The sequence below is a fragment of the Silene latifolia genome, chromosome Y (assembly GCF_048544455.1).
Source record: "Silene latifolia isolate original U9 population chromosome Y, ASM4854445v1, whole genome shotgun sequence".
In the NCBI taxonomy this organism is placed as follows: Eukaryota; Viridiplantae; Streptophyta; class Magnoliopsida; order Caryophyllales; family Caryophyllaceae; genus Silene; species Silene latifolia.
In genome coordinates, this window is record NC_133538.1 from 102,304,245 (window position 1) to 102,314,910 (window position 10,666).

At 38.2% G+C, this 10,666-nt stretch overlaps 1 protein-coding gene and 1 long non-coding RNA gene across 3 annotated transcripts; both read left to right on the forward strand.

The window, feature by feature from the left end:
* Positions 1–686: 686 nt before the first annotated feature.
* On the forward strand, positions 687–3,547 carry LOC141626552 (uncharacterized). 2 transcript variants are annotated; one of them, XR_012536139.1, is made up of 6 exons: positions 687–849; positions 1,289–1,375; positions 2,208–2,288; positions 2,414–2,491; positions 2,680–2,799; positions 3,002–3,547. It is a non-coding gene; the product is annotated as an uncharacterized LOC141626552 (long non-coding RNA). The 2 variants fall into 2 exon arrangements; XR_012536140.1 differs by having other exon boundaries at positions 687–826.
* Positions 3,548–8,547: 5,000 nt separating this feature from the next.
* LOC141628628 (uncharacterized) lies at positions 8,548–9,333 on the forward strand. The gene is made up of 3 exons (XM_074441740.1): positions 8,548–8,899; positions 9,008–9,111; positions 9,232–9,333. The coding sequence occupies exons 1-3, from the start codon at positions 8,548–8,550 to the stop codon at positions 9,331–9,333; spliced, it is 558 nt and encodes a 185-aa protein (XP_074297841.1).
* The last annotated feature ends 1,333 nt before the right edge of the window (positions 9,334–10,666 follow it).

Here is a 10,666-nt window from a genome sequence, read left to right on the forward strand (position 1 = left end):
TCATTCAAAATTTTAGCTTTATTGTTGCACCTCTTACTAAGCTAACAAAGAAAGGAGAGTTTGTGTGGAATCCTAGCACACAAAAGGCATTTGATGAGATCAAAGATAAACTATGTTCAGCACCTATTCTAGCTTTACCCGACTTTGACAAATTGTTTGACTTTGAATGTGATGCTAGCAGAGTTGGAGTTGGAGCTGTTCTAATCCAAGAGAAACGACCAATTGCATTCTTAAGTGAGAAATTGGATGGAGCAAGGCTGAAGTATTCCACCTATGACAAAGATATCTATGCGATTGTGTGAGCGCTGGATCACTGGGCTCATTATCTTCGCCTAAAAGCATTTGTTCTATATTCTGATCACGAGGCTCTAAAGCACATTCACGGACAGCAGAAGTTGAATGCAAGACATGCCAAATGGGTAGAGTTCTTACAATCTCTTACCATTTCTTCAATGTATAAGATGGGAAACTCTAATGTTGTGGCTGATGCGCTTTCGAGGAGGCATTAACTACTACAATTATGGGCAAAGGAACCATTTTTAAGAGTCCGGTTGAACATTCTACCCGGTTCCTTTAACATAGGATACCGGTTTTCATTAAAACCGGTTTCTTTGTCTTAATAAGTAACCAGATTCAATTAAAACCAGTTTCTTTGTTATTATCAAAATCGTAAAAAGCGTGCCCTACCCTCACCAACCTGATTTTCTTCTCACGATCAAACAAGATTCAATTAAAACCGCTCATCCCATTTGTTCAGAAAATCGCCTCTAGTCCTTCGTAGTCATACCACCGTCGCTCTACTCATCATAAAGCCGCCATACTTGGAGTGAGTTCTATTCAATTCCAACTGTTAGTTGTTCGATTTTCTGTTAATTTCCGATGAATTGAACTATTTTGTGATGAACTTCTAGAGCGATTTGTCTTATCAAAATTATTTTTTGTTGTTGATTCTGGCTTTATAGTCGGTGGATTGTATATGTACAAAGATCGTTTACATTTTCTTAATGTTGTGTGATTATGTTATTTCCTTTATAACAATTAATTATAGATCTACTGTTGAAGTTTATGAATGATTAACCGTATATTTCAAGATATATTTGAGAATTTTAAGTTTGGTAGAAGTTTTTTGAGTATTATATTGCCATAAAGTGCGATAGTTGTTGATCGAGTGTGAGTGAGATGATTGTTGTGCCAATTTGCAATAGCTGGATAATATCAAATTATCAATGATATGATTATTCTAAGTGCTTTGAAAACCCATTAGTTTCATATGATGAGTTGAATGCAGATATATGCAATTGTGGAAGAAGAGGTTCGTGGTTAAGTGGACTAGTGGAGAATGATGGATTAGAGTTGATTACTGTGAGCCTGTGAGGTAATGTAATCGAGACTCTCGTGCTATTTCTAAATCTAAATTGTTGCTACTTACTAACCAAGATCGATAGTCCTATTGTTGTCTTATATGTGTTGGGTTGTAGTCATTTATAGGAGATGATTACTGCTTTTGTTAATGGCAAATGGGGAAAGTGCAAGTATGATAATGTTAGTTGACATGGGAACGAGTCCCCCCAAATACGAAGTATAATTTTTCTAATCCATCTAACAATAGATAACAAAGAAGGGCACTTTACATATTCAGGCACCAAGTATATAATCTTCGAATAGCTGAAAATCAAGGACTGTCGATAACCTGAGTGATGTTTTTGAGTTAGTCTTCTGCTTTCGATAGTGTTAATTGTATAACTAATATATTTCGGAAAGTTTAGTTAATATACATGCAATCTGTATAGTGTAACCAGATAACTATTAGCTTGGTTATCTGATCCTTTCTGTAGGTGCTTACTGAGGTAGAATATTGTCTACTTGCTTGGGATGACTATAAGTATACATAAAATAAAATAAAGCTTAAATGCAGTTTTGTGCTATATATAAGTTGTTGTAGAAGACCTCATATGCGCTTACCCGTCTTATCAATGTCTATACATGAGTATTCTTTAATGGGCCTAGAACTAGGCCTATGTTTGATTATCTATACCTATAGTTTTATGAAATAGTAGGGTGAAGAGTGCTGGTGACGCCCTATTTTTTTTTTTTTTAACTGTATAAAATGCAATGCCATCTAAACGGTATGAATAAGCACTATAACAAACCTATGACTAGTACACCAAGTGAAATATTTGAATTAATTTTGGGATGTCGATTTCTAGAATAAAGGCGATGTAGAGGTGGGAGCAAGGATGATTTATTTGAAGATGAGTTGTAGACTGGTGGGGTCAGAATGGCGAAAGGTACAAAACATTATCTTGTACAGTTGTACTGTTGGTTAGATTTCACATGCTCGTGTTTTCAAATGTATAGCCCGCAGCTCTCTTTGTTTTTGGTGGTCTAAGCTCTACTATTTTTCGGAATTTAGGCTGACAGATTTAGGAAATTTTTGGAAGGGAAGCCAAACTTAGAAGATTTCAGGATGGGATAATTGCAGAAAGCACTTGTAAGTAGTGACCATTTGTTATATCGGCATTGAGTTTGTGATTGTTATTTACTCTGGCCTATCAGGTTGATGCCACTGAACAGGTTGGGTAAGCAAGCAATGCAAATAGACATCTCCTTATTAAAAAATATGTCCAGCCATGTCAGAGTTTATTTATATTGTCTTTGACATTTATTGTTTAAATCTAGGAATTGATTGGACATCGTGGAAGAAAATATGGCCTATTCTAACTCTTAAATCCTATTCTTCTTGAGAAGTGATCCTGTAGTGTGCTCCTCATGTTTAAATACATCTTCACGTGCTGCAAGGTACATCATCCCTTCACGTTTTGGTCTTTTGGTGGTAGAGCTTAAAAATTTAATAATGGTATGCCAATGATTACGACAATATAGGGACAAAGTCGCACTCTTATATGTTATACTAGCAAGCTAGTTAAATGTTAAAATAGCTTGTGGTAGAGGCAGTAAAATAAACATTATGGTATTTGCTAACCTTTTCAAAATGATACAGCTCCTCGGAAAGAACGTGAAGTGAATATAACTTTCAGTGGCATTGATCTGAACAACTTAGCGAGGTCAGGTCACCACTCACGTCTTCGAAATAGTTTATTTGTCATTTTTATGTAACAAGAGAATTTCTTTGTGCGGTCTGCTCTATCTGGTTTTTTATTAGTGTGGAAGTGAAATTGGATAAGAAGCTCTTGATAGTGTCCTTGGCAGACTGAATAGGCGAGCTTTTACACCTAAGGTGCTTTGCATCCTTGTTCATTGTACAACACTAACAACACCGTGGAAATTAAAGGCCATCAACGACTCGTTTGATGAATCCCAGTCAGTATAAAACTGCTTGTTCTTTTCTCCTACAACATCGAGGCCAACGATGACTCGTTTGAAGACTCCAAGTTGGGTACACATTAGATTGCTCTGACTACAAAGTTAACTCATAGACTTGTTATTTTGTTAGAGTTGTACGTTTTAATAATTGGGGATATTCAATATATATGAATTTGTACCATATTTCAAAAGTTAAAAGACAGACTGATTTTATATTTATATGATGATGATGTAATATAATTTTAATTTTTGATTAAAAATTATCAAGGTCTTACTTTATTGAATGATATTTTTTTTTTAAAGAAAAGGCTAAGAGACTGGTTTTAGTTAATCACAGGTTTCAAAGATAGATCAAAGAAACCGGTTATGGTCAATATCTGGTTTCTTTGAAATAATCAAAGAGACCGGTTTTTGCAGACAATTGGTTTCTTTGAAATAACCAAAGAGACCGGTTTCTCCACTCAACTGGCCTTTTTGAAATAATCAAAGAAACCGGTTTAAATAACCGGTCTCTTAGGCTAAGACACCTGTGAGCTAGAGACCGGTTATAAACCGGTTTCTAAGGCTATTTTTAACCGGTTTCTTTTACTTATTTTGCAGTAGTGATTGTTTGCTTGTCAAACTTGATGCAAGGTTACATGGATTTGAGCAATTGAAAGAATTGTACAAATATGATCCTGATTTTTCAAATGAACTTATTAGTCCTACTAATTTGTTCTCGGTGCAAGAAGGATATTTGTTCAAAGGAAACAAGCTGCTTTGTATTCCTAAGAGCTCAATTCGAGAGCTATTGGTTAGAGAAGCACATGGAGGAGCGTTGGCTGGACACTTTGGCGTCAATAAGACTTATGATATCCTTGGAGAGCACTTCTATTGGCCTAAGATGCTCAAGGATGTGCAAGATGTGATAGCAAGGTGTGCTACATGCCAAATGTCGAAAAGTTCATTCACTAAGGGGCTTTACACTCCCTTACCAGTTCCTACACAACCATGGGGCTAGGTAAGCATGGATTTTATTATTGGTTTGCCTCGAACTCAAAGGGGTAAAGATTCAATCATGGTGGTGGTTAATCGATTCTCAAAAATGGCTCACTTTATACCATGTCACAAAACTGATGACGCTTCTAAAGTTGTTGAGTTATATTACAAGGAAGTTGTTCGTCTACATGGCATTCCAAAAACTATTGTTTCCGATCGAGACACTAAGTTTTTAAGCTACTTTTGGAAGACATTGTGGCGTTTGGTTGGTACTAAGTTGTTGTTTAGTACTTCTCACCATCCCCAAACTGATGGTCAAACAGAGGTGACAAATCGAACTCTTGGAAGTTTGTTACGAGGTTTAGTGAGTAAGAGCACAAAGGATTGGGATGTAAAGTTGGCACATGCTGAGTTTGCCTATAATCGTACACTGTCTATGACTACTGGCCGTGCACCATTTGAGATTGTTTATGAGGTAAATCCTTATCTCCCTATTGATATTATTCCTATTCCAAAGAAGGAGATGGTAAGTTTTGAAGCTAAGGAAAGACAATCTGCATTCTTGCGTACTTGTGAGCAAATCAAAGCTCAAATTGAGAAGGCTAATGCAAGATACAAGGAGAAAGATAATAAGCATCGAAAACAGCCTACTTTTAAGGTGAGAGATCTTGTTTGGTTAAATCTTCGCAAAGAAAGGTTTCCCTCGAAGCGAAAGAACAAGTTAATGCCAAGGGCTGATGGTCCATTTCGAGTACTTGAGTGCTACGGTGAAAGTGCTTACAAAATTGAACTCCCTGATGAATATGGTGGTCTAAGTGCTACTTTTAATATTAGTGATCTATCTACATACTTGGATGATGAAAATTTTAGGACAAATTCTTTTGAAGAAGGAGAGAATGATGCAGGAGCAATGTCGAGCTCTAGCGCACTCTTACTTAACGGTGGTCCGAATCCTTATTTTGGAGCTAAAAGAAATGTGAGCTATGTCACAATGATAAGTTGGACGTCAAGCTCTAGTTGGTCCGAGAAGTTCCGTCCAAGAAGTGTCGTACAAAAAGAGTGCCGCTCAAGGAAAGGATAAATCTAGTCTTCCTTACCTAGTTTTCCTCACCTAGTTTTTACAAAAATCTAGCATATTTTTCTACATAGTCTTAAATAATTCCTTGGAGCCCAAGCACACTTAGGAAATTGCCCCTAGCATTTAATGTTGCCTTGGAGCCCAAGCACATCTTTTGCTATATAAGGGCCGAAATACCCCATTTGTAAATCATCCAATTTCAGAAATATAAACCCAAGTGTTGAGAACTTTTCTCAAACTTTGAACGCTTGCGAGTGTTATTGTCTTCCTTGCGAGGTTGGCGCCTTACTTCATCCTTGTTTACTGTGTGTTCTTGGTTTAAATATCCTTTGCTTTCCTCTTTGTTCCTGTGTGGTCTTGGTTCGAGATTTCAGTTTTAGTTGAGTTATCTTGCGAGGTTTCTTAGCTAATCCATATCCATTTTACTTAACATTTTCTGCTGCAAACTAAACTCTAAAAACACAAAAATATCACTCAAAACACTTCACAAAATGAGGCCCCTTTTGTGTCTAAAATTCACACCAAATTGGTACCCGATTTTACATCAACAAGGGACAAAAATATAAATATAAGCTCATTTACGCCTTAGGTCGATCGACCTTGTGTCCAGGTCGGTCGACCCAGGACTGTGTCAGAAATTTCGCCTCTAGACGACACATATCATCCATACTAATCAATACATAAAATGCACCATGGTTGAGTAGGAAGATTATTCCTACCTTTAGCAATAAAACTCATGCGATAAGGATCAACAAGCCCCTAGAATCACTCTTCTACGAATCCACCACCTAGCAAAGGTAACTGTTAGGCCTGATATTTTCGCACTATGTTTAGGATACACTTTTATCCTGGCCTGACAACCAGGATAGAAACGTCAGGCTAACTCAAGGCTAGCATCAGGCAGGAGAGGGCAACGGTCAAATAAGAGAATAATATTTGATTGAATCAAGGATAATTATGGAGAATATTCCTTCTTTATTACACCAATTAAGATACAATTATGGAGAATATTATGTCATAAAGGCCAAGCGTTAATCCGGGTAATGAAGAGCATTGAAGGTGTAGGTAATGGCGTCATTAAGAAGAAATAATACGCCTTAATTGTGGATTTTATTCAGCAAGCACGAAGATTAGTATATAAGGAGGAACCAAGATCATTCCAAGACACATTCTACTACCTTACGAGCAATACAATTACAATATTTAGATAAAATACCCTTATTGTTCTCATTTACGTTATTATTCTCCAAATATATAGTGAAACCTCTTCTGGCTTGGTGCCCGTGGTTTCTTCCCAATTAAAGGGTTTTCCACGTAAAAAATCAATTGTCTTACTCACTTACATTATTTACTTTATCTTTCTTTCATTGTATCATGCGCTGTAGTCTTAAATAAGGTAAATGAGCTAGTTAACCCTGCAATAAACTCTACCCTGACCTAATTCGGCTTTGTGCAGTATCCAACCCAAAAAAAATTGGCGCCCACCGTGGGGCATCTAGCACATTAATATCTTTTTTTCTTTCACATAAAAATCCAAAGAACAAAGAACAAAGAACCTAGCAAAAACATGTCTCAACCAACCATAGAAGAACAATTGACTGCTGTATTACAAAAAGTAGGAGAGTTAGAGGCTGAAATCTTGTTATTAAAAGAATTTGAGTCAGCCTTGAAACAAAAATTAGAGAAATCAAAGGGATCAGTCTCCAAAATCCATCCAGGAACCCCATTCTCATCGATTATCAAACACTTTGATTTCTCAAGTTTTGAGAGTCCAAGTGGTGCCAAAAACATGATCAACGTTGATGAAGAGAACCCCAAAGATGATAAACATGATGAAACATGAGCAGCTGTCATGATGGCAATAGTCCAGGAAATCAAGAAGCTCAATGAAAAATTCGAAAAAATACCTTGACTCCCTGCCAGCATGGAGGAAGTTGTTCCTGAAAGCTATGCTGACCTGCCTTTTATAGACGAGATAGCTAAATTAGATCTTCCCAAGAAATTTGTGATTCCATCCATGAGGACCTATGATGGGACCTCGGATCCATAAAATGATGTGGCCTTCTACAAGTAAAAACTGATGGCTGCATCTATTCCCAGTGAATTTAGGCTGGTTTGCATGTGCAAAGGATTTGGAATAACCCTGACCGGTCATGCACTGCAATGGTATATCAACATTCCAAATAGAAGTATCAGATCCTTTGCTGACCTAATGAACACTTTCAACCAACAGTTCACAATAGCAGGGAGTTGGAGAAACATTCCAGTGACCTGTACTAGATTACCCAGAAACTATATGAGACCCTCAGAGTCTTCCTTGCTAGATTCAACAAGAAGAAAGTGTCAATTCCCAGGTGTGACGTTGGAACAGCAGTGGAAGCATTCAGGCAGGGATTACTACCTAATAGTGATCTTTATGAAGAGCTGACCAAGTACCCATGTCATTCCTTCGAAGATGTCCGGGCAAATACGCTTGCCTATATCAGGCTAGAGGAAGGTAAGAGTTATAAGGTTGGAGGACCCTGCAATGCAAAAGACTATGATAAGCCAAACAGGAGAAGCACCAACAAGGGCAATAACTACAAGAGTGGCACATATACCAGGCCTGATCAGTCAAAAGTCAACCTAGCGCAAGAACAGCAAGGTAAGGCTAAAGTTCATCCAGCTATCTCTGAACATAACTTATGTGTTGATATAGCTGGCTTGATCCAGCGACGGGATAACACGGGTGCAGTTGTCAGGTGGCCAAGAAAGTCAGATTACCCAAATTCAGGGAAGGACCATAACAAGTGGTGTGAATTTCACATGGATATATGACATGCAACGAAGGATTACTTTACTCTTAGGAAAGAAGTGGCCTACATATTAAAGGCAGAATACCTCAAAGATCTGATCAAAGTCAGAGGCAGGAATAAAGATCCTTGCAAAGTCATCCCAAAGCAGAAGCAGGAACGCAATCTCCCTCCACCACCTCCACTCTATGAAGTAAAATTCATAAATGGCGCATCAGAGATTTGTGGCCTAACCAGTTCTGCAGCAAAAAAAAGATAGCCAAAACCCCTCAAACTAAGTCACCCTATAGGCCTGGCAACATACCGCCGATCACATTCAGTGAGTGTGATCTAGTGGGCATTCCTGATTTACATTATGATGGCTTGGTGATCTCCATGCAAGTTGGAACTGCCAACGTAAGAAGAATCTTGGTATACGGAGGTAGCTCAGTGAACCTGATCATGTTAGACGTACTCAAAGCCATGAAGATCAGCGAGGACCAAATCACAAAGAAGTTTAGTGTCTTGGTAGGGTTCAGCGGTGCGATAAAGAATACATTAGCAGAGATCTATCTCCCTACCTATGCTGAAGGCGTTGCATCTTATGAAAGATCTAGAGTTCTAAACTGCCTATCCTCCTACAATGTCATTCTGGGCAGGCCCTGGATTCACAATGTCAAGGCTGACCCCTCTACTTATCATCAGTGTATCAAGATACTAACAGACTGGGGAGTGGCAACCATCAAAGGTGAGCATAAGTAAGCCTAGAAATGCTATACAGAGGCCCTAAAGCCGTCCAAAGCAGGTAAGTCCCTCGCATACAAATTATCGTACCTTGTCAGAAGCACATATGTAGCACCACCCAGGATGGAAACAGATCAGGTAATCCTCAACCCTGAGTATCCTGATAGGTATGTTCTAGTTGGCTCTGACGCACCTGATTCAGTCAAGCCTAAATTAGTGAGTTTTCTTAAAAATAAATCTTTCTATTTTGCTTGGTCTCATTTTGATATGACTGGAATTAGTGCTGATATTATTACCCATAAACTCAATATTGAAACATTCAAGCTTGTATAATAGAAAAGACGAAAGTTTGCACCAGAAAGAAACGCCATTATCAATGAAGAAATGGACAAACTGCTGGATATGGGCATGATCAGGGAAGTGATGTACCCTGAATGACTTGCAAACATGGTGGTCGTGCAGAAAAAGAATGGCAAATGGAGAGTTTGTGTAGATTACACTGACTTGAACAAAGCCTGCCCTAAAGATCCATTTCCTCTTCCACATATTGACGCCATGGTAGATGCAATTGTTAGACATGAGATGCTCACATTCAAGGACGCTTCCAGTGGATTTAACCAGATAAATATGTACCCTGCTAACCAGGAAAGTACTGCATTTAATACTGAACGAGGCATATACTGTAACACTGACATGCCATTCGGTCTAAAGAATGTAGGGGCAACATACCAGCGCCTGGTCAACATGATGTTCAAGGAGCAGATTGGGGACATTATGGAAGTCTATATAAATGACATTGTGATAAAATCCAAGAATGCACAAGACCACGTGAAGCACCTGGAAGTAGCATTTCAAATTCTAGAGAAGTACAACATGAAACTCAACCCTACCAAATGCAACTTTGGAGTTTCTACAGGAAAGTTATTGGGCTATATGGTGACCAAAGGAGGCATAGAAGCCAACCCTGAACAAATCAAAGCTATACTGGAATTACAATCACCCAAGTCTCTCAAGGACATTCAGAAATTCACAGGAAGAGTAGCTGCCTTGAACAAGTTCATATCCAGGTCATCTGAAAGGTGTAAAACATTTTACAACCTACTCGGAAAAAAAAATAATTTAAGTGGACCCCTGAACATTAGGAAGCCTTTCAGGATCTAAAACTATATCTTTCTTCTCCACCTTTACTAGCCAAGCCAGAAAAGGGAGAGCCCCTGTCAGTATATGTTTCCGTTACTGACACCGCAGTAAGTGCAGTCTTGGTAAAGAAACTGGAAGGTCAACAACATCTTGTCTACTATGTAAGTAAAAGTCTACTAGATACTGAAATGAGGTATTGTTTACTTGAAAAGTATGTTTTAGCATTGATCATGTCATTTCTTAGTTGTGCCCTTATTTTGAATGTCACCCTATAATAGTAAGGACCAACCTACCCATAAAATCTATACTGCGCAAGTCTGAACGATCAGACAGGATGTCTAAGGCCAGTCCAACTTAGCACCTTTGATATTACCTTTGAACCCAGGAAAGCAATCAAGTCACATGCCTTAGCATACATTGTCGCTGATTTCAGTCCTAACCTAGAATCAGACCTGACCAAGGAAATCAACCAGTTAGAAAACAAAACCTGAGACCATAAGTGGGCCCTGTTCACAGATGGCGTTCAAATATGTGTTCTCAACAATAGTGCGATCACATGATTTTACATCATAATTAAATCTCATAATAAGTACGAAAGGGATGATAAATTAAATTGTAATACTACGGTTTT